The sequence below is a fragment of the Triticum aestivum genome, chromosome 6D, assembly GCF_018294505.1.
Source record: "Triticum aestivum cultivar Chinese Spring chromosome 6D, IWGSC CS RefSeq v2.1, whole genome shotgun sequence".
Taxonomy (NCBI): domain Eukaryota; kingdom Viridiplantae; phylum Streptophyta; class Magnoliopsida; order Poales; family Poaceae; genus Triticum; species Triticum aestivum.
This window is the reverse complement of record NC_057811.1, coordinates 452,345,756-452,368,536: the sequence shown is the minus strand read 5'-3', so window position 1 is coordinate 452,368,536 and position 22,781 is coordinate 452,345,756. Positions and strand designations below refer to the sequence as shown.

The 22,781-nt window shown below is 44.1% G+C and overlaps 1 protein-coding gene across 1 annotated transcript; it reads left to right on the top strand.

The window, feature by feature from the left end:
- Positions 1 to 15,254: 15,254 nt before the first annotated feature.
- LOC123145797 (E3 ubiquitin-protein ligase SINA-like 4) lies at positions 15,255 to 16,828 on the top strand. The gene is made up of 2 exons (XM_044565287.1): positions 15,255 to 15,749; positions 15,851 to 16,828. Exons 1-2 carry the CDS (start codon positions 15,414 to 15,416, stop codon positions 16,562 to 16,564), a joined length of 1,050 nt encoding a protein of 349 aa, XP_044421222.1. The 5' UTR covers positions 15,255 to 15,413; the 3' UTR covers positions 16,565 to 16,828.
- Positions 16,829 to 22,781: the final 5,953 nt, after the last annotated feature.

Sequence of the window (22,781 nt, the reverse complement as noted above, 5' to 3'; positions counted from 1 at the left end):
AAATTCTCTTAATCTCATTAGTGATCATATATGATATATTTTGATTACCCCTAAAAGTAGTTCAGAACTATGAGCGACAACAACTTCTAGAGATTTATTGCAGTATTTCCTTCACGATGAATAAGACAATTTTAAATCCAATCAACACCTTAGGAAAGAAAAATAAAAATAAACACTACTCCCTCCGATCCAAGTTAATTGCCACTGCTTAGTACAACCGGGAAGCTATACGTGAGCAATTGATCTACAACATAGACATGAAAAATACTATCAGGTACTAATTTCATGATAAATTAAAATTCAATTAATCATATTACTTAAGAACTCCCACTTAGATAGAGATCTCTCTAATCATCTAAGTGATCACGTGATCCATATCAACTAAACCATGTCTGATCATCACGTGAGATGGAGTAGTTTTCAATGGTGAACATCACTATGTTGATCATATCTACTATATGATTCACGCTCGATCTTTCGGTCTCAGTGTTCCGATGCCATATCTGCATATGCTAGGCTCGTCAAGTTTAACCCGAGTATTTTGCGTGTGCAAAACTGGCTTGCACCCATTGTATGTGAACGTAGAGCTTATCACACCCGATCATCACGTGGTGTCTCGGCACAACGAATTGTAGCAACGGTGCGTACTCAGGGAGAACACTTGTACCTTGAAATTTAGTGAGGGATCATCTTATAATGCTACCGCCTTACTAAGCAAAATAAGATGCATAAAGGATAAACATCACACGCAATCAATATAAGTGATATGATATGGCCATCATCATCTTGTGCCTTTGATCTCCATCTCTAAAGCACCGTCATGATCACCATCGTCACCGGATTAACACCTTGATCTCCATCGAAGCATCGTTGTCGTTTCGCCAACTATTGCTTCCACGACTATCACTACCGCTTAGTGATAAAGTAAAGAAATTACATGGAGATTGCATTTCATACAATAAAGCGACAACCATATGGCTCCTGCCAGTTGCCGATAACTGAGTTACAAAACATGATCATCTCATACAACAATTTATATAATCACGTATTAACCATATCACATCACAACATGCCCTGCAAAAACAAGTTAGACGTCCTCTACTTTGTTGTTGCAAGTTTTACGTGGTTGCTACGGGCTTAGAAAGAACCGTTCTTACCTACAGCATAAAAACCACAACGTGGTATAGTGATTGCTTTTTGATCTTCAGAAAGAACCCTGTTTATTGAATCTGATTCAACTAAAGTGGAGAAATAGACACCCGCCAGCCACCTGTGTGCAAAGCACGTCGGTAGAACCAGTCTCATGAACGCGGTCATGTAATGTCGGTCCGGGCCGCTTCATCCAACAATACCATTGAATCAAGAAACAACTAGTGAAGGCAAGCAATATGTACATACCCACGCCCACAACTCCTTTGTGTTCTACTCGTGCATATAGCATCTACGCATAGACCTGGCTCGGATGCCGCCGTTGGGGGACGTAGTATTTCAAAAAAAATCCTACGATCACGCAAGATCTATCTAGGAGAAGCATAGCAACGAGCGGGGAGAGTGTGTCCACGTACCCTCGTAGACCGAAAGCGGAAGCGTTAAGTAACGCGGTTGATGTAGTCAAACGTCTTCGCGATCCAACTGATCAAGTACCGAACGCACGACACCTCCGCGATCTGCACACGTTCATCTCGGTGACGTCCCTCGAACTCTAGATCTAGCTGAGGCCGAGGGAGAGTTTCGTCAGCCCGACGGCGTGTTGACGGTGATGATGAAGTTACCGACGCAGGGCGTCGCCTAAGCACTACGACAATATGACCGAGGTGGAAATCTGTGGAGGGGGGCACCGCACACGGCTAAGAAATCAACTTGTGTGTCTATGGGGTGCCCCCCTCCCCCGTATATAAAGAAGTGGAGGAGGGGGCCGGCGGCCTCATGGGGTGCGCCCCAAGGGGGGGAATCCTATTCCTACTAGGAGTAGGTTCCCCCTGATGTCTACTACGCAACCTTCTTCTTGTAGACGTTGTTGGGCCTCGAAGTAAAGAGGTTTGTAGGACAGTAGAAAATTTCCCTCAAGTGGATGACCTAAGTTTTATCAATCCGTGGGAGGCGTAGGATGAATATGGTCTCTCTCAAACAACCCTGCAACCAAATAACAAAGAGTCTCTTGTGTCCCCAACACACCCAATACAATGGTAAATTGTATAGGTGCACTAGTTCGGCGAAGAGATGGTGATACAAGTGCAATATGGATGGTAGATATAGGTTTTTATAATCTGAAATTATAAAAACAACAAGGTAACTAATGATAAAAGTGAGCGAAAACGATATTGCAATGCGTTGAAACAAGGCCTAGGGTTCATACTTTCACTAGTGCAAGTTCTCTCAACAATAATAACATAATTAGATCATATAACAATCCCTCAACATGCAACAGAGAGTCACTCCAAAGTCACTAATAGCAGAGAACAAACAAAGAGATTATTTTAGGGTACGAAACCACCTCAAAGTTATTCTTTCCGATCAATCCATTGGGATATTCATATAAGTATCACAAACAGCCCTAGAGTTCGTAGTAAAATAACACCTTAAGACACACATCAACCAAAACCCTAATGTCACCTAGATACTCCAATGTCACCTCAAGTATCCATGGGTATGATTATATGATATGCATCACACACTCTCAGATTCATCTATTCAAACCAACACAAAGAACTTCAAAGAGTGCCCCAAAGTTTCTACCGGAGAGTCAAGACGAAAACTTGTGCCAACCCCTATGCATAAGTTCCCAAGGTCACGAAACCCGCAAGTTGATCACCAAAACATACATCAAGTGAATCAATAGAATACCCCATTGTCACCACAGGTATGCCACGCAAGACATACATCAAGTGTTCTCAAATCCTTAAAGACTCAATCCGATAAGATAACTTCAAAGGGAAAACTCAATTCATCACAAGGAGATAGAGGGGGGAGAAACATCATAAGATCCAACTATAGTAGCAAAGCTCGCGTTACATCAAGATCGTGCCACGTCAAGAACACGAGAGAGAGAGAGAGAGAGAGAGAGAGAGAGAGAGAGAGATCAAACACATAGCTACTCGTACATACCCTCAGCCCCGAGGGTGAACTACTCCCTCCTCGTCATGGAGAGCGCCGGGATGATGAAGATGGCCACCGGTGATGGACCCCCCCCCCTCCGGCAGGGTCCCGATTGGTTTTTGGTGGCTACAGAGGCTTGCGGCGGCGGAACTCCTGATCTAGGTTTCTTTCTGGGGGTTCCTGTATTTATAGGAATTTTTGGCGTCGGTCTCATGTTAGGGGGGGGGGGGTCTCCGAGTCATCCACGAGATAGGGGGCGCGCCTAGGGGGTAGGGCGCGCCCTCCACCCTCGTGGATGGCTCGCGACTCTTCTGGCCCAACTCTTTTATTCCGGGGGCTTCTTTTGGTCCATAAAAAATCATCAAAAATTGGCACGTCAATTGGACTCCGTTTGGTATTCCTTTTATGTAAAACTCAAAAAAAGGAAAAAACAGAAACTGGCACTGGGCTCTAGGTTAATAGGTTAGTCCCAAAAATCATATAAAACAGCATATAAATGCATATAAAACATCCAAGATGGATAATATAATAGCATGGGACAATAAAAAATTATAGATACGTTGGAGACGTATCAAGCATCCCCAAGCTTAATTTCTGCTCGTCCTCGAATAGGTAAATGATAAAAACCGATTTTTTTATGTGGAATGCTACCTAACATATTTATCAATGTAATCTTCTTTATTGTGGCAAGAATATTCAGATCCATAAGATTCAAAACAAAAGTTTAATATTGACATGAAAACAATAATACCTCAGGCATACTAACAAAGCAATCATGTCTTCTCAAAATAACATGGCCAAAGCAAGCTATCCCTACAAAATCATATAGTCTGGCTATGCTCTATCTTCATCACACAAAATATTTAAATCATGCACAACCCCGATGACAAGCCAAGCAATTGTTTCATACTTTTGATGTTCTCAAACTTTTTCAATCTTCACGCAATACATGAGCGCAAGCCATGGACATAGCACTATAGGTGAAATAGAATGGTGGTTGTGGAGAAGACAAAAAGGAGAAGACAGTCTCACATCAACTAGGCGTATCAATGGGCTATGGAGATGCCCATCAATAGATATCAATGTGAGTGAGTAGGGATTGCCATGCAACGGATGCACTAGAGCTATAAGTGTATGAAAGCTCAAAAAGAAACTAAGTAGGTGTGCATGCAACTCACTTGCTCATGAAGACCTAGGGCATTTTGAGGAAGCCCATCATTGGAATATACAAGCCAAGTTCTATAATGAAAATTTTCCACTAGTATATGGAAGTGACAACATAGGAGACTCTCTATCATAAAGATCATGGTGCTACTTTGAAGCACAAGTGTGGTAAAAGGATAGTAGCATTGCCCCTTCTCTCTTTTTCTCTCATTTTTTATTTGGGCCTTTCTCTCTCTTTTTTTATGGTCTCTTTTTCTTATTATTATTTTTCGTCCGAAGTCTCATCCTGACTTGTGGGGGAATCATAGTCTCCATCATCCTTTCCTCACTGGGACAATGCTCTAATAATGATGACCATCACACTTTTATTTACTTACAACTCAAGAATTACAGCTCGATACTTAGAACAAAATAAGACTCTCTGTGAATGCCTCCGGCGGTGTACCGGGATGTGCAATGAATCAAGAGTGACATGTATGAAAGAATTATTAAGGTGGCTTTGCCACAAATACGATGTCAACTACATGATCATGCAAAGCAATATGACAATGATGAAGCATGTCATAATAAACGGAATGGTGGAAAGTTGCATGGCAATATATCTCGGAATGGCTATGGAAATGCCATAATAGGTAGGTATGGTGGCTGTTTTGAGGAATGTATATGGTGGGTGTACGGTACCGGCGAAATTTGTGCGGCACAAGAGAGGCTAGCAATGGTGGAAGGGTGAGAGTGCGTATAATCCATGGACTCAACATTAGTCATAAAGAACTCACATACTTATTGCAAAAATCTATTAGCTATCGAAACGAAGTACTACGCACATGCTCCTAGGGGGATAGATTGGTAGGAAAAGACCATCGCTCGTCCCCGACCGCCACTCATAAGGAAGACAATCAAAAAAATAAATCATGCTCCGACTTCATCACATAACGGTTCACCATACGTGCATGCTACGGGAATCACAAACTTTAACACAAGTATCTCTCAAATTCACAACTACTCAACTAGCATGACTCTAATATCACCATCTTCATATCTCAAAACAATCATAAGGAATCAAACTTCTCATAGTATTCAATGCACTTTATATGAAAGTTTTTATTATATCCCTCTTGGATACCCATCATATTAGGACTAGTTTTATAACCCAAGCAAATTACCATGGTGTTTAAGACTCTCAAAATAATATAATTTAAGCATGATAGTTCATCTATTTATTCAAAATAAAACCATCGTCGTGCTCTAAAAAGATATAAGTGAAGCACTAGAGCAAATGACAAACTACTCGAAAAGATATAAGTCAAGATCAATGAGTAGTCGAATAATTATGTAACTATGTGAAGACTCTCTAACATTTAAGAATTTCAGATCTTGGGATTTTAATCAAACAGCAAGCAAAACAAAATAAAATAAAATGACGCTCCAAGCAAAACACATATCATGTGGTGAATAAAAATATAGCTCCAAGTAAGGTTACCGATGAACGAAGACGAAAGAGGGGATGCCATCCGGGGCATCCCCAAGCTTAGGCTCTTGGTTGTCCTTGAATATTACCTTGGGGTGCCTTGGGCATCCCCAATCTTAGGCTCTTTCCACTCCTTATTCCATAGTCCATCGAATCTTTACCCAAAACTTGAAAACTTCACAACACAAAACTTAACAGAAAACTCGTAAGCTCCGTTAGTGTAAGAAAATAAATCACCACTTAGGTACTGTTGTGAACTCATTATAAATTCATATTGGTGTAATATCTACTGTATTCCAACTTATCTATGGTTCATACCCTCCGATACTACTCATAGATTCATCAAAATAAGCAAACAACACAATGAAAACAGAATCTGTCAAAAACAGAATAGTCTATAGTAATCTGTAACTCTCGAATACTTCTGTAACTCCAAAAATTCTGAAATAAATTGGTGGACCTGAGGAATTTGTCTATTAATATTCTGCAAAAAGAATCAACTTAGAAACACTCTTCTGTAAAAAATGACAGCTAATCTCGTGAGCGCAAAGTTTCTTTTTTTTACAGCAAGATCACATTAACTTTCACCTAAGTCTTCCCAAAGGTTCTACTTGGCACTTTATTGAAACAAAAGCTATAAAACATGAGTAATACAGTAGCTTAATAATTTTAACACACAAAAACAGTAGGGGTAAATATAGGATTGTCTCCCAACAAGCGCTTTTCTTTAATGCCTTTTAGCTAGGCATGATGATTTCAATGATGATCGCATAAAAGATAAGAATTGAAACATAAAGAGAGCATCATGAAGCATATTACTAACACATTTAAGTCTAACCCACTTCCTATGCATAGGATTTTGTGAGCAAACAACTTATGGGAACAATAATCAACTAGCATAGGAAGGCAAAACAAGCATAACTTTATAACTTTAAGCACATAGAGAGGAAACTTGATATTATTGCAATTCCTACAAGCATATATTCCTCCCACATAATAATTTTCAGTAGCATAGTGAATGAATTCAACAATATAACTATCACATAAATCATTCTTTTCATGAGCCACAAGCATAGAATTTTTATTACTCTCCACATAAGCAAATTTCTTCTCATGAATAGAAGTGGGAGCAAACTCAACAAAATAACTATCATGTGAGGCATAATCCAATTGAAAATTAAAATCAAGATCACAAGTTTCATGGTTACCATTATTCTTAATAGCATACAAGTCATCACAATAATCATCATAGATAGCAACTTTGTTCTCATAATCAATTGGAACCTCTTCCGGAATAGTGGATTCATCACTAAATAAAGTCATGACCTCTCCAAATCCACTTTCATAATTATCACAATAATATTCAACATCCTCCAAAATAGTGGGATCATTACTTCCTAAAGTTGACACTCTTCCAAACCCACTTTCATCAATATAATCATCATAAATAGGAGGCATGCTATCATCATAATAAATTTGCTCATCAAAACTTGGGGGACAAAAAATATCATCTTCATCAAACATAGCATCCCCAAGCTTGTGGCTTTGCATATCATTAGCATCATGGATATTCAAGGAATTCATACTAACAACGTTGCAATCATGCTCATCATTCAAATATTTACTGCCAAATATTTTAATGCATTCTTCTTCTAACACTTGAGCACAATTTTCCTTTCCATCATTTTCACGAAAGATATTAAAAAGATGAAGCATATGAGGCACACTCAATTCCATTTTTTGTAGTTTTCTTTTATAAACTAAACTAGTGATAAAACAAGAAACTAAAAGATTCGATTGCAAGTTCTAAAGATATACCTTCAAGCACTCACCTCCCCGGCAACGGCGCCACAAAAGAGCTTGATGTCTACTACGCAACCTTCTTCTTGTAGACGTTGTTGGGCCTCCAAGTGCAGAGGTTTGTAGGACAGTAGCAAATTTCCCTCAAGTGGATGACCTAAGGTTTATCAATCCGTGGGAGGCGTAGGATGAAGATGGTCTCTCTCAAACAACCCTGCAACCAAATAACAAAGAGTCTCTTGTGTCCCCAACACACCCAATACAATGGTAAATTGTATAGGTGCACTAGTTCGGCGAAGACATGGTGATACAAGTGCAATATGGATGGTAGATATAGGTTTTTATAATCTGAAATTATAAAAACAGCAAGGTAACTAATGATAAAAGTGAGCGAAAATGGTATTGCAATGCGTTGAAACAAGGCCTAGGGTTCATACTTTCACTAGTGCAAGTTCTCTCAACAATAATAACATAATTAGATCATATAACAATCCCTCAACATGCAACAAAGAGTCACTCCAAAGTCACTAATAGCGGAGAACAAACGAAGAGATTATTTTAGGGTACGAAACCACCTCAAAGTTACTCTTTCCGATCAATCCATTGGGCTATTCCTATAAGTATCACAAACAACCCTAGAGTTTGTAGTAAAGTAACACCTTAAGACACACATCAACCAAAACCCTACTGTCACCTAGATACTCCAATGTCACCTCAAGTATCCATGGGTATGATTATATGATATGCATCACACAATCTCAGATTCATCTATTCAAACCAACACAAAGAACTTCAAAGAGTGCCCCAAAGTTTCTACCGGAGAGTCAAGACGAAAATGTGTGCCAACCCCTATGCATAAGTTCCCAAGGTCACGGAACCCGCAAGTTGATCACCAAAACATACATCAAGTGAATCAATAGAATACCCTCCCTCCTCGTCATGGAGAGCGCCGGGATGATGAAGATGGCCACCGGTGATGGACCCCCCTCCGGCAGGGTGCCGGAACAGGGTCCTGATTGGTTTTTGGTGGCTACAAAGGCTTGCGGCGGCGGAACTCCTGATCTAGGTTTCTTTCTGGGGGTCTCTGAGTCATCCACGAGATAGGGGGCGCGCCCAGGGGGTAGGGCGCGCCCTCCACCCTCGTGGATGGCTCGAGACTCTTCTGGCCCAATTCTTTTACTCCAGGGGCTTCTTTTGGTCCATAAAAAATCATCAAAAATTGGCACGTCAATTGGACTCCGTTTGGTATTCCTTTTCTGTAGAACTCAAAAACAAGGAAAAAACATAAACTGGCATTGGGCTCTAGGTTAATAGGTTAGTCCCAAAAATCATATAAAACAGAATATAAATGCATATAAAACATCCAAGATGGATAATATAATAGCGTGGAACAATAAAAATTTATAGATATGTTGGAGACGTATCACCCCCTTTCCTAGTCCAACTAGGAGCGGAAGGAAAGGGAAGAAGGAGAGAAGGAAAGGGGGGCCGGCCCCCCTCCCCAATTTGGATTGGGCTTGGGGAGCGCGTCCCTCCACTTGGCCGCCTCCTCCTCTCTTCCACTAAAGCCCATGAAGGCCCATTAACCCCCCAGGGGGTTCAAGTAACCCCCCGGTACTCTGGAAAATGCCGAACCTATCTGAAACCTTTCCGGTGTCCAAACATAACCTTCCAATATATCAATCTTCATGTCTCAACCATTTCGAGACTCCCCATCATGTCCGTGATCACATCCGGGACTCTGAACAACCTTCGGTACATCAAATCACATAACTCACAATACATATCGTCATCAAACGTTAAGCGTGCGGACCCTACGGGTTCGAGAACTATGTAGACATGACCGAGACTCATCTCCGGTCAATGACCAATAGCGGAACCTGGATGCTCATATTGGTTCCTACATATTATACGAAGATCTTTATCGGTCAAACCGCATAACAACATACTTTGTTCCCTTTGTCATCGGTATGTTACTTGCCCGAGATTCGATCGTCGGTATCACCATACCTAGTTCAATTTCTTTACCGGCAAGTCTCTTTACTCGTTCCGTAATGCATCATCCCGCAACTAACTCATTAGTCACATTGCTTGCAAGGCTTATAGTGATGTGCATTACTAAGAGGGCCCAGAGATACCTCTCCGACAATCAGAGTGACAAATCCTAATCTCGATCTATGCCAACTCAACAAACACCATCAGAGACACTTGTAGAGCATCTTTATAATCACCCAGTTATGTTGTGACGTTTGATAGCACACTAAGTGTTCCTCTGGTATTCGGGAGTTGCATAATCTCATAGTCATAGGAACATGTATAAGTCATGAAGAAAGCAATAGCAATAAACTAAACGATCACAATGCTAAGCTAACGGATGGGTCTTGTCCATCAGATCATTCTCTAATGATGTGATCCCGTTCATCAAATGACAACACATGTCTATGCCTAGGAAACTTAACCATCTTTGATTAACGAGCTAGTCTAGTAGAGGCATACTAGGGATACTCTGTTTGTCTATGTATTCACACATGTACTAAGTTTCCAGTTAATACAATTCTAGCATGAATAATAAACGTTTACCATGATGTAAGGAAATATAAATAACAACTTTATTATTGCCTCTAGGGCATATTTCCTTCACCGTCCCCTCCTCCGTTAGCGTTGTCGTCAACCACACGGTGAGCTCCCGAGCCGGTGTGTGCCAACCGCTTTTGGGTGCTGGATGCGGCGAGTTCTGACTCCGAGTCAGAGTTCGGCAGCGGCTCTCCGGCAGCGCGTCCCCTGCCAATTCGGATGGCAGGGCAGGCTCGGAAGTTTGCGTCGGGTGGGTGCAGCCGCGCTGCACCGACGTCGGTGGTGGATCCTGGCTAGTCGAGGGTCATTCATCTAGGTCGTAGATCTGGTAACTTCCTCGTGCCCTCTCCGGCATCTGGCGTGCTTGGTCCGGCGCTGGTGCCCTCGCTATCTGATGATCTGGAGGTCGTTCTGGATGTGTTGTCGCCCTCCTCTTCCCCTTTATCCTCGCCGGCGTCGGGTTGTGGCACAACGGTGGCGGCTCGGGAGGAGAGGGGTGGAACCCTAGACTTGTTTACTCTACTAGAGCGTTGAGTGACACGGGCTCGCTAGTGGGCCCGCCTGTGCCCTGTTGAGTTTCGGGTCCAACTGGGGGCCCACTCTTGGGTTGATTTTCCTCCCCTCCCTGGCGTTGTTGTTGGGCCAACTCCTGTGGTTCGTGGTGGGCTTGTGGGCCAGCCCTTCCTCTCCTTGTCTGATGGACATGCTGTGCGGAGCTACTTATGGATCTGCAAGGGTTTGCTTGTCCCTGCCCCTAGGATTTTCATCTTCCAGATCTGACGTGCGCTGTCATTCTCTCCCTATCCGTCGTCTCATTCGATCCACTCCCCCTCCAATCTCTCTTTCGTTCATGGAGGCGGTCTCCATGGACAAATCTCATGGTTCCTCTAGTGAGGCTGTGTCGGGTAGCAAGCGTCATCGTGAGGGTTCGGTAGAGGCTGCTTCCAATTTTGAGTACGAAGCTACTCCTCACTCAAAGCTCGAGGCGGAGCATGGCTTGAGTGAGCAGGTGTCTCATGACCGCGAGGCTTGGGCGGCTGGCCCAGAGTGGCTGCAACGGGAGGAGTGTGCTTGCTTTGCGGCGGCTTCGATGGTGGTGGCTACAGGCTCCAGTGCAGGGCCGGTGCAGGCTTCTTCGCCTACTAGGTGGGGCTCTACGATGGTAGATACCTGGGAGGCTGCGGCGTTTGGCTCTGCTGCTGGTCTGACTGCTCCGGATCTGATCCACTGCTGGGCCCCACGGCGCCCCTGCGTCGTATCGCCCGCTCGGGTGGTGCTGGATCTGGGAATGGCCAGCGGGTCTATGGTGGAAGTGGCGGCAGGGCCAGTGGCGGAGGACGGCAGTACCAGCGAGGTGGGTATGGTTCTTCCTATCCCTACGAGACGCACAAGTTCACTCCTTGGGATCCTGGTTCCTCCTCTCTTGCCGCTGGTGATGGCATCCTCCCTCCTCCTCCTCCCCTTCTGCATGGTTCGGTCCTCCCTTCCTCATCAGGTCCTTCATCTACACTCACCTGCTTTGCTTGCCACCGGCCGGGGCACTTCCAATCCCGATGCACCTTCCCCCCATTTTGCCTCATCTGTCGGGCCGAGGGCCATCTTACTGTGGATTGCCAGAACCTCTGCAAGTCGCCGGCCTTCAAGCACTTCGGCCTTGGTCTTCTGGGTTGTTCCTTCTTTGCTTTGGAAGGTGATCTGGTTATGGTTGTTGTGGCGCCTGCTCTTTCCAACGCTGCCATCATATCTATGAAATCCCAAGCAGTCTCCTGCCAAGTCATCACGGATGAGCTCAAAGAGTGGGGGCTCGAGGGCTGGGAGTGGCAAGTGCAGCAGGTTTCTGAGTCAGAATTTGCAGTTGTCTTCCCATCTAAGGAAAGTTTGAAGATGGTTTCTTCTTGCACTAGTTTCACTTTGCCCCTCAATCAGATCGTGGTCTCTGTCAAAGTGACGGAGGGTGGCGCTCAGGCTGTAGGTTCTCTGTCAAATGTTTGGGTTCTGTTGGATGATGTTCCATCGGGGCTCTACACCTCTCCGTTCCTAATGGCATTTGGTGAACTGGTTGGTAAGCCAGTGGAGGTTGATCTATCTTCTCTTGATCATCTTGGCCCTGCTCGTATGAAGATTTGGTGTCTGGATCCGGCTCTTATTCATGGCTCTATTGATGTCTTCTCCTTTGCAAGTTCCTATCGGATCCATGTCCGCGTCGAAGGTCAGGCGGCCCAGCAGGCACCCCCACCACCTCCTCCCAATCATTCTCCTCCTGCGCCACGTCATGACGATGCCCATGGTGATAGCAATGCCGAGGGCGATTATGTGGCCCCATTTACCAACTCTGAATGGGAGGGCCTAGGTTCCAAGGTTCGTGGCCTGTTTAAATCAAGTGCTCCTACTGGCTGAGCGACCGAGTGGATGGCGCCCGAGCCTTCTGATACTACTGCTTCTGAGGGTGCCCCTGTGGACCATGTTGTTTCTGCAGAGAAGGGTTTGGGCACTCCGTTATCGGCGGTGTACCCTGCCTCTCCCCCGCTTTCTGGGATTGTGGATGTGCCTCCTTCCCCGGTCCCGTCCGCCTTGGGCCCTGTTAGCAAGAAGAAGAAGCCCACTGTTAAGAAGTTCCCTACCAAGAGTCGGGCCTCGTCGGGTTCAAAGCACTCGGTGGCTGGTTTTTGTAAACGACTGGATGCGTATTTGGTGTGGCGGCGGTTGGTGTCTCCACTGGGGTTGCGTCGTCGCCGCTGGTGCACTACATCCCGCTTCGTTCCCCGGTGTCCACCGCTTGCAAGTGCAGCGGAAGATGTGTTGCCACCAATTCCTTAAAATATAGCAAATAACTTTGTAATAAATATACTTCTTGAAGCAATTCTTACCCAAAACAAAGATAATGGTAGCTTATGGGTGATATCTTGGACCACCACCCTTAGAATCCATAACATTCACTCGGACACAATAATGGCATGTCGCAATAAGATAATTTCCTACTGTTTTCCGTTACAAAAAATGGCCTACTTATAGAAATATGGTCATGGAAAATCCCAAAATGAGCTCATCTTTACAGATGATGATTTTTGGATAAAATCAACGGCACACCAGAGGTCATCAATTTTCATCTCTATATATGATATTCTTCAAAAAGGTCGGAAACCAAGTTCTTAGTGATAGTTGTGTCAAACAATCTTTTGATAACATCACTTAGAAAGAAGGGATAGATGAATATAACACTAAAATTCATATAAGTGTACACACAAAATGATGTCTGCTAGGCTGCTCGGTCCATCTAATTTGATGCATATGATGGCTAGCACAAAACTGGTCATTCGCATGTTTAACCTGAAAAAATAAATGCAGTGTAGATGGCCTAAATATAAAACACCTTCAAAGCCCTCCAAAAATGCCTATGGGGCTATTGTCAATGTCGCCCCCCCCCAAGAAGTAATTACTTTCATTGTAAATAACAAATAGCTTGTTGCAAGCAATATTTGATATAATAAAGTAATTAATCATCGGACAGGAAAAGGAAACATAAAAAAGAGTGTTGAAAACTGAAAATTGCACTCATAGTGGTGCACCTTCTCATTAACTATGGTAAATCAATTGCAAAATCAAGAAAACATTGCTTTAGATTCACACTTTCAAAATGCGGTGATTTCTGAGTATCAAACTCAGACCTTCACTTGAGGAGCTGCAAGACCTGTCTCTATTTGTTTCGCATGTTCCTCTAAGTGAACAAATGACAATACAAAGAACTTCATGACCTGCTCAAAATGTTGAACCGTCACGTCAGACTTAGCAGGTATAGAAACAGTCAAAAAACAAACAAGACCTGCAACAACCAAAGGAAGCAAGAAACCATAAAGAAATCCCAATCTGATTATCATAATGTTATTCAAACCTTATATAGGACGAAAGTTCAGATTAGTGTGCTTCATCGATCGACTGATATTATAATATAGTAGATGGAGCGACATTTTGTACAACTATAACTAATAGTTCCCAATCAAAACACAAACCACCGAACCAAAACAATGGGGACAATTTGTAGGCTAAAATAGATAACAACAGTTCCCTTCGAGCAGGTGGTCTGTATATGTAACCAAGCTTCAATTCTAGAGAGATTCTTATATGGAATGCTGCTACATCCTACAGCAAGGAATCGTATGCATGTCATTGTCAGCCCAACAAGCTACCGTAGCTCGTCCAGTCATCCTGCCCCCAGCAGCAATACTTCCATCAACAAAATCACATATTCAACAGCAAAATCACACATCTAGCTTCCTGCCTTCGTATATACTAGAATGTGACGCATGCTTTGCTGCGCCATCCTTCACTCATTGGCTAAGTCTTATATTTTTATTCTGTACGAAGTCGTTTTAGATTAGTTGGCTCGCTCTTATCAACAATTTCAGCCGTTGGAGCTCAAGATCGATGAGCAACCGCTTGATGAACCTCGTCGTGAATGATGACGCACGCTCGAGCGTCCGTACCTGAGTTGCTTAGGTCGTCGATGCTCCCTCTGTAACCCGGATCCAAGAGAGGAAGAAATTTGGAGCAAGGAGACAAGGCGAGCAGTAGGTCATCGCCTTCGTCCCTGTAATCTAGGTCTAAGGAGAGGGGCTGGGGGTGGGGGGTACACAGAGGACATGATGAAGAAGGGGTTGGCAGCAGCTACACAGGATCAAAGAGGGGGACATGCCACAGTAGCTCGAACGGGCTCAAGTGGACCTACAACCGAGCTTTTCTAGGTGCCGGACAGCCTTTGAATGACAATCACGGAGGAGCAGATCCACCGTCGATTCACGATGAAGGCCGGATGATTAGACAGCCAAAAAAGGTGCTTGTCTGCGCTACCACTTAACTGCTTTCCTCTTGGCTTATAAATTCGCCTAGGGACTGAAAAGTCAGGATTTTTGTGAGCTCAAAGGGTTCTCGTGGTGTGTGAAATGTCACCTGAGCACTCAGATTGATGATGGTTGGGGAGCGAGCATTTTTTCTTGAGGGGAGTTGCCAGTTGCCAAGTTGGCGAGGAAGCTGCTGCAACGACCTGCCTGTTAACCACTTGGGCCTCAGAAAGAGAGTGGGCCGTTAGGCGAGTGTGGGCTGGTGAGCGTGCGTCTTCTCCTTTACTTCTCTCTCCGTTTGTCTCAAAAAAAAAAAAAAAACTTCTCTCTCCGTATAGGAGGAAATGCCGGGGATTCAGCCAGTCCTTCTTGAACTCTCCAGATCCCAGCCTTCATTGCTATCCTGCCTACCCCGAAATCCCCAGTTCCGCCGAGGTTCCCACGCCCAATCTGGTGCGTAGCAGCGTCCGCGGGCGATGGGCGGCAAGAGGAAGAGCACCGGGGACGTGAAGACGCCGCCGACAGTGGGCCGGCGGCCGGGCCGCCCGAGGAAGAACACGCCGCCGGAGGCGATCCGGCGCCCGGGCCGCCCGAGGAAGAGCGAGCCGGGCGTCGAGGTGCCGCTGGCGCGCAGCCCGGCCTCGGCGCAGACGCTGGCGTCGCCCAGATCCGAGCGCGAGGAGGAGGCGAACGGCGGGCTGCTGGAGCTCGCGCGCGGCGCGGCGGCCATAGCGGCGGCCGAGGAGGAGGAGGAGCAGGTCAGGATGCGCTGCGACCTCTGCCATGGCCCCCTCAGGCCCCCCATCTACCAGGTAATCGAACGAGACGCCCTAAACGCTCCCCTTTCAATCCGCTTGCTTTGGTCGCGGCCAAGATTTGATTGATTGATGAGTTTGTGCCGCGTCGGCCGCAGTGCACCCGCGTGCAGCACGTCGCGTGCCGCGACTGCGGCGCCGGCGACTGCCGCCCGTGCGGCGGGGACCCGGCCGCCGTCTTCGTCCACAACGCCCAGCTGGACGCCCTCTTCGGCTACATCAGGGTGCCGTGCCCGTTCCGCAAGTTCGGGTGCGCCAGCTCCGTCGCCTACCGCGACCTGGCGGCGCACGAGACTGCGTGCGCGTGGGCGCCCTGCGCTTGCGCGGAGTGCGGGTACAAGGGGCCCCCGTCGGGCCTCCTGCGTCATCTCACGGAGTTGTCCGGCCGGCACGCCTGGACAGCCCACAGGATCACCTACGGGATGGACCACCAGTTTGCCGTCCCCGTGCCGGAGTCGTCGGATCAGCAGTGTGAGGACCGCGGCCTCCTGGTCGCGGAGGACGGCGCCGTGTTCCTCGTGGCTGTGGGGGGCGCCGGAGGCGTCCGCCGCGTCACCGTGGTGTGCGTTAGGGGTAACGTTGGCACCGGGCCTGTGTACAGTTCCTCCGTCGAGGTGGCTGGCCCAGACGAGGCGCGCCGGCTGAAGCTCGAGAAGAAGGTGGCGGCGAGCTGCTCGGCCCCGGTTGAGTTCGATGTGTTGGCGCAGCCGGAGTGCGACACCGTCCCCGTGTATCCCGAGATGCTGCACGGGGAGGAGCTCCATCTGTGCATCCGTATCGGCAAGACGAAGATCATCTGTTCGGGAACCTAAGACAAGCATCAGCAATGTAGTCCTGGAGACATATGTCTTCTCTAGTCTCGTTGAAGTATTAGATTGCCTTAGCAATGTAGTCCTGGAGACATATGTGTCTTCTCTAGTCTCGTTGAAGTATTGGATTACCTTTGTTTACCTTGCTTAGGTATGGTGGTAAGTTGCTTCCAGTCTGTCAAGTATTCAGGGTTCAGTTGAGAACTGGGGTTTGGTGTTCAAGGTGACTTGGTTCGGTTGAATCTATCCGTGAAATTTGGTGTTTGATTGGAGTTGCAGTCGATAAATTCCTCTTATCATTCCAAAATCGAGTATTTGGAATGATACTTGTTTGCAATGTTGGTTCTGTTGAATTATCTGTCCCTGAAATTTGGTGTTTGATTGGAGTTGCAGCCGATAATTTCCTCTTATCATTCCAAAATGGAGTATTCATTTTGGATGATTTGGAATGATGCTTGTTTGCAATGTTTATGCTTTCTTGGGTTAGTCCTCTTCTTTGTGCTTGGAGGTTGAGGACTCGCTGCTTCTGTCTATGGGTTGTGTACTAAGTTGAGTGATGCAGATTGGAGGTCAGTGTTTCCTTTCATCTAATTTTGTTGACACGAAACAGTAGAGCATAGCTCCACTGCATTTTTTGTAAGTTGTTGAAGGTCCACAACAATATACAAGATGGCTTAAGGCAAGCCAAAGAATCTAGCTAATAATAAAAGGAAAAATGTATACACAAAAGGAGAGTTACAACTTGTTGCTGAGCAATAACTTAATCCAACCAAAGTGAGCTCAAGAAGATATATGTGCTTCCACTGTTGTTTCTAGACATCCGGATTGCTCAAGCAGCAAGGATAATGATCTCCACATAGAAAGGAACATTGAGTTTGCAATTCAAATCTTCAAAGGCTGTTGAGAAAGGGTATTTTATGTAAACTTGATGCAATAGATAAGCACTCTGAGCAATTTGGGCTCAGTGTTACTGATAGACAGAAGCAAGAATTGAAATGGCTTCGGAGCTCTAAAGAGAAATAGATTAAGGAGGGTGATTCTAATACTATATATTATCATGCTAAAGCCGCTGGCAGAAGGAGAGAAAATAGGATTGTTCGAGGAAGCTAATGCATTACATTACCAAATTTTATAACAATTTTACTAAAGCGCATCTAGATATGCCATAAGTATTACATATCTAAGTCCTATGTCATTGATCTTACGCGGAGATTCGTGTATGTATTTTCTTTTTTTTTCTTTTCCTTTCCTTTCTATGCTTGATTGTGTCACTTAGATGTGCAATAACTACGACACATCTAGATGTGCCCTAGACAAAAACTTTTTGGTAGACCTGATGATTCAAATATTTCTTTAGATATTGATGCGGCTAAGATCTCTAATCTGGGGGCTAATAAAGTCATTGGTGATTTCTCCATGAAAGAAATTCATAAAGTTGTCTTTCTATGTAATATTTGTCCATGGATTTTCAGTTGAATTCTATCAGACAATGCAATGCTTGATGACATTCACAAAAGCAATATTAATGGATTTCGATATAAATCTGATGTCAGATTTATAGTGTTAAAAATATGATGCCCTCATGTACGTCGAATCCAGATCGAACGCATGGCAATTAATCATTGTAGCATGGAAAAAATTTCTGTTGATTTTTCATGCTGCAAGTCAATTTTCACTATAGAACATGGCAAATCCTTTTATTGAAGTCTGGATTTTTTTTCACATGGCAAATCTGGTCGTCAGATTATTAGTGCTTTTAATATTTCCTACTGACTCCGTTCCTAAATATAAGTCCTTTTAGATATTCTAATATGGACTACATACGAAATATAAGTCTTTTTAGATATTTCTATATGGACTACATGACGTACTTTAGAGTATGGATTCACTCTTTTTGCTTCGTATGTAGTCTATATTAGAATATCTAAAAGGAATTATATTTAGGAACAGAGGGGGTATATTAGTTAGGTTAATTTGATAAATGCCACTCCAAATCTGGCGATTCCGAGAAATGCCACTGCAATTTCCAAACATTGAAAAAATAAATATAGTTTGGCTAGGTTGAACTATGGATCGTTATTCTAGATCCTAAAGTTAAAGATGTCTAACAAATTCAAAAATTATTTGCTTGTTGAATGTGAAGTTTCAAAATTTTCACAAAATCCTTATGAAGAGACTTAACGAGGTTGTTGGATCTTTGATTTCTCATGTTCAAATTGCTTTTATTAAAAGGAAATATATCATGGAAGGTGTGTTCATTTTACATGAGGCTCTAAACACTATTCATACTAAAAAGACAAAGTGTTATGGTTTTCATAGTGGATATTCAAAAAGCATATGACAAGATTAAATGGCTTTTTGTTCACAAATTGTCATCTCTTAAAGGGTTCCCTGATAAGTGGAATGACTAGATCATGAAAATCATGAGAGAGAGTTGTGTCTAAGACAGGGAGAGTCACTATCTCCTTTGTTATTTGATTTGGCTATTGAAGCTCTTGCAATTATTTTAAATAATGCTAAAAAATTGGGTCGTGTAAAAGGGATGATGGAGGAACTTTGTGAGGTGGGGTGGGGGGGGGGGGGTAAACATGCCGCAATATGTAGATGATAACATCTTCCTCATACTTGATGATCTCTCAAGTGCACAAAATCTAAAATCATACTATGTGCATTTGAGCAGATGTCCGGGTTAAACAAGAGTGAGATTTTCCTCTTTGGGGATGGTGTAAATAGAGGAGAGGATTATAGGAGAAAAAACACTTGCTAATTGAGGAGCATGCCCATGAAATACCCGGGGATTCCTCTTAATAAGGTGAGATTCAGAAATAGAGATTAGAGGCATGTAGAAGACAAGATTGAAAATAGATGTGCATGTTCACAAGGTAGAATGTCTAACATTGCTGGTAGACGTGCTCTAGTTCAATCCCCTCAACAACCTGCCTACTTTCATGATGTCCTTCTATCCTATACCTATGGGGGTAAGGAAAAAAGTTGACTTCTTTAGAGCCAGAATAAGTTGGCGGGGGGTAAAGATAACAAAAATATATCACCTTGTCAAATTGATTGAGGTATGTCAACCCAAGAAACAAGGAGGTTTGGGGATCGTGGATTCAGATATAATGAATAAGGAATTGCCTATCAAAAACATGTTTTACAAATATGTGAAGAAGAAAGTATGAAATGAAACTAATACCAGACTTTGGGAGGACTGGTGGGTTGATGATAAACCTCTGGATCAAGCACCCCCTCCCCCCAAATTATATGATCTATGTTTTACTAAAAATATTACTGTGGCTAAGTTGTTTGAGAAAGGCTGGGATCACTTTACCTTTGCGAGAACCCTATACTCTAATACAGTGTAATGAGATCAAAGTTGCATGTTCTGAAACCAGATTAAGTGGAAAGAGTGATTACTTAGTCTTTAACCACCCATGGAAAGTATTCTGTCAAGTTTTTTATAATCTAAATATTTTGGATGAGATGCAATTTCCTTTTCATTTTTTGGTTGAAATTTGAAACTCCACAAAAATCGAGGTTTTTTGTGGATTACTTTATGCAATAGTATTATTACTAGGGGCAACCTTTTAAAAAGAGGTTGGAATGGAAACAAATGTTGTGTTTTTCGTGGAAATGATGAATCAGTTGACCATTTATTCCATCATTGTTCTGTAGCTAAGTTCATGTGGAGCTTGTTACAATGCAATTTTAATCTGAGAGCTCCTCCTGATAATATGAAAACTCTATTTACCTCTTGGCTTTCGCAATATGGTAAAGAAAAAAGATGTTAATTTCATTTGGCATAACAGTTGTGATTTGGTCCATCTGGAATTGTAGAAATGATAATTTCTTTGAATGTAAGAGGGTGCTTGACCCTTTCCTGATTATGAAAGAGCATGTGCGTTAATCAACTCTTGGTTAATTTTTCAGAAAAAATAGTGAAGGCAAAGGGAGCTGATATATATGGGGGATAAGGCTACTCAAGTGAGTAGCAAGTGAGATCTTTAATGCAGATAATGGATGACGTCATGGATTTATTCCGACTACAGGTGGCTGAAAAAAGAATCAAGGGGTCATGTAGAGGTCAGGGTGCACGTCTACCGACTTGCTCTCCCTGATGGCGATGGCTACCTCCTTCACTGCCGGAGTCATGCTGCTGAAGACGGCCAGCTCGCCCTCCATCAGGCCTCCCCGCTTCCTTTTCTTATCAAGCACAAGAACGTGCTCACCATTCTTGTCAGGAGAATCAATGTTGATGGTGTATGACTCCTGGGTGTCTGGATACTCGGGCATCGATGAGCCCAACGGCTGGCTTGAGCCCATGGCATGCTTTTCGGTTGCCAGCCCGAAGGAGAAGATCTGTTGCATATGGTGGTAGTTCTGGATAGGTGTGTTCAGGAACTCTATGTCCTTGGGATGAGCCTAAGAAAGAAATATGGCAGAGCAGAGCGGTTATAGGATGGCAATGGTTCATAGGCTTAAACAGCTGGTTAGTTAGAATGGCATGGTTTATGAGCTAACTGCGATGTGGCCTTGGTAGTGCTCTGCCTCCAAAAGGATTGAGTAGGTGTCCTCATTCCAAGAAGCACCGCTCAGGTCTCTGAGCTTGGATGCGGTGATCCACCTGTAGGAGATATGCCCTAGAGGCAATAATAAATGATATTATTTATCTGCGAGTTCATAATTATGTTTATGTTCCATGCTATAACAGCAATGATTCTCGAGTCTGCAATATCCACGAGGCTCGGAGGAAGACTCATATGCACGTGTGGAATAATAAACGGTAAGAAGTATTCCTAGTCTGGCCTCTAAGACTAGCTCAAGTGTTGCATGATGGTTCTGTTTTCCTGATCATGGGCATGTCTATGCCAGCAATTTTGAGGGCACAATGTTAAGAGAACATTTGTGTTGAATCGACCCGGATTGATGTTATGCTAAGAGATTCATTCGTCACAAGTTAATGGTGCATAACACAGAGATGGTTAACGTTTGCATGATTCCTTAGTCCATGAGAGTATCGAGTTTCTTCATGCTTCCTTCATGAACTTTGGGGTTTGTTAAACGTCATCCGTAAATGGATGGCTATTACGGCGGCTTACGGGTTCATGGAAAAGTGTGTCAAGTAACTTGATAGCTCAAGATTGGGATTTGCTCCTCCGACGATGGAGAGATATTCTCGGGCCCTCTCGGTATTATGGTATCCATCATCGTCTGGCTAGACACAGTGTGATTTGATCACTGGGATGCCGGAACACGGAAACGAGAAAAGAGAACAAAACCGGTAACGAGGTAACTTGCATGGTGGACAAATTGTTCATCCACGGGGATGCAACAAATCTCACCTCGGGTGTTTGTGACATATCGCGAAGCAACAGGAATAGCTCACTGCAACTGGAGGTTCACTCGAATATTCATTCGTGTGGGTATAGGGGTCAATATGGGTGTCCACGGCTCCGATGTTGATCAGTGATCGGAAGGGGTTCCGGGTCATGTCTATACTTCACCGAACCTATAGGGTCACACGCTTAAGGGTCATCTATCTGCTGAATACTAGACAGGGAGTCTGAGAGAAAATCATCGAAAAACTTTCGGACAGCGAAAAGTTCCGCAGAGGGAGGTCACCGGATGAGTTTCGGTGAAACCGAAATAGTTGTCTCGGGGTATGCCATTAAGTCAAAATGGTTTCGGCACATGCCTGATAATTCTTGGAGGGTGCCAGAATCATTCTGGAAACTTTTTGGAATTTTCAGAAATAAAAACCGGGAATGTTCCAGAGCTGCAGGAACCGGTTCAGATGCTTTTCGCAGGTGAAAATCACTAAACTGGAATTGTTCCAGAACGCGTTGAAAATTATTATGGTGGGTACTGGAAATGTTCTAAGCCCACATAAATATTTTCAGTTCGAACGGACGCTGAAAAATGTCGTCGTGAATAGTGAAAGTGCTTTTTGGGATATTTTATGGAAAGCCACCTTTTGGGGCTTTGCCCAAAAGATCTAGGGATGACATGGATGGATTGGGAGGCCCTCATGCCCCCCCCCCCCAGGGGTGTGGCCGGCCACACTTGGGGCTTCACCTTGGAGCCCCTCTTGTTCCTTGGTTTCACTCTTATGCCCTTGAGGAAGGACTTCATTCATGTGCATTTTGGGTTTTTGTGTTAAACTACCCTACCCCTTGGGATTTCCTATAAATAGAGGTGGAGGGGCAGCCCTCCACACTCACTC

Coding starts and splice junctions, on each gene's coding strand:
- LOC123145797 (XM_044565287.1), top strand. CDS start 15,414: ATGGGCGGCAAGAGGAAGAGCACCGGGGACGTGAAGACGCCGCCGACA. Junction 15,750..15,850: donor TCAGGCCCCCCATCTACCAG/GTAATCGAACGA, acceptor CGTCGGCCGCAG/TGCACCCGCGTGCAGCACGT.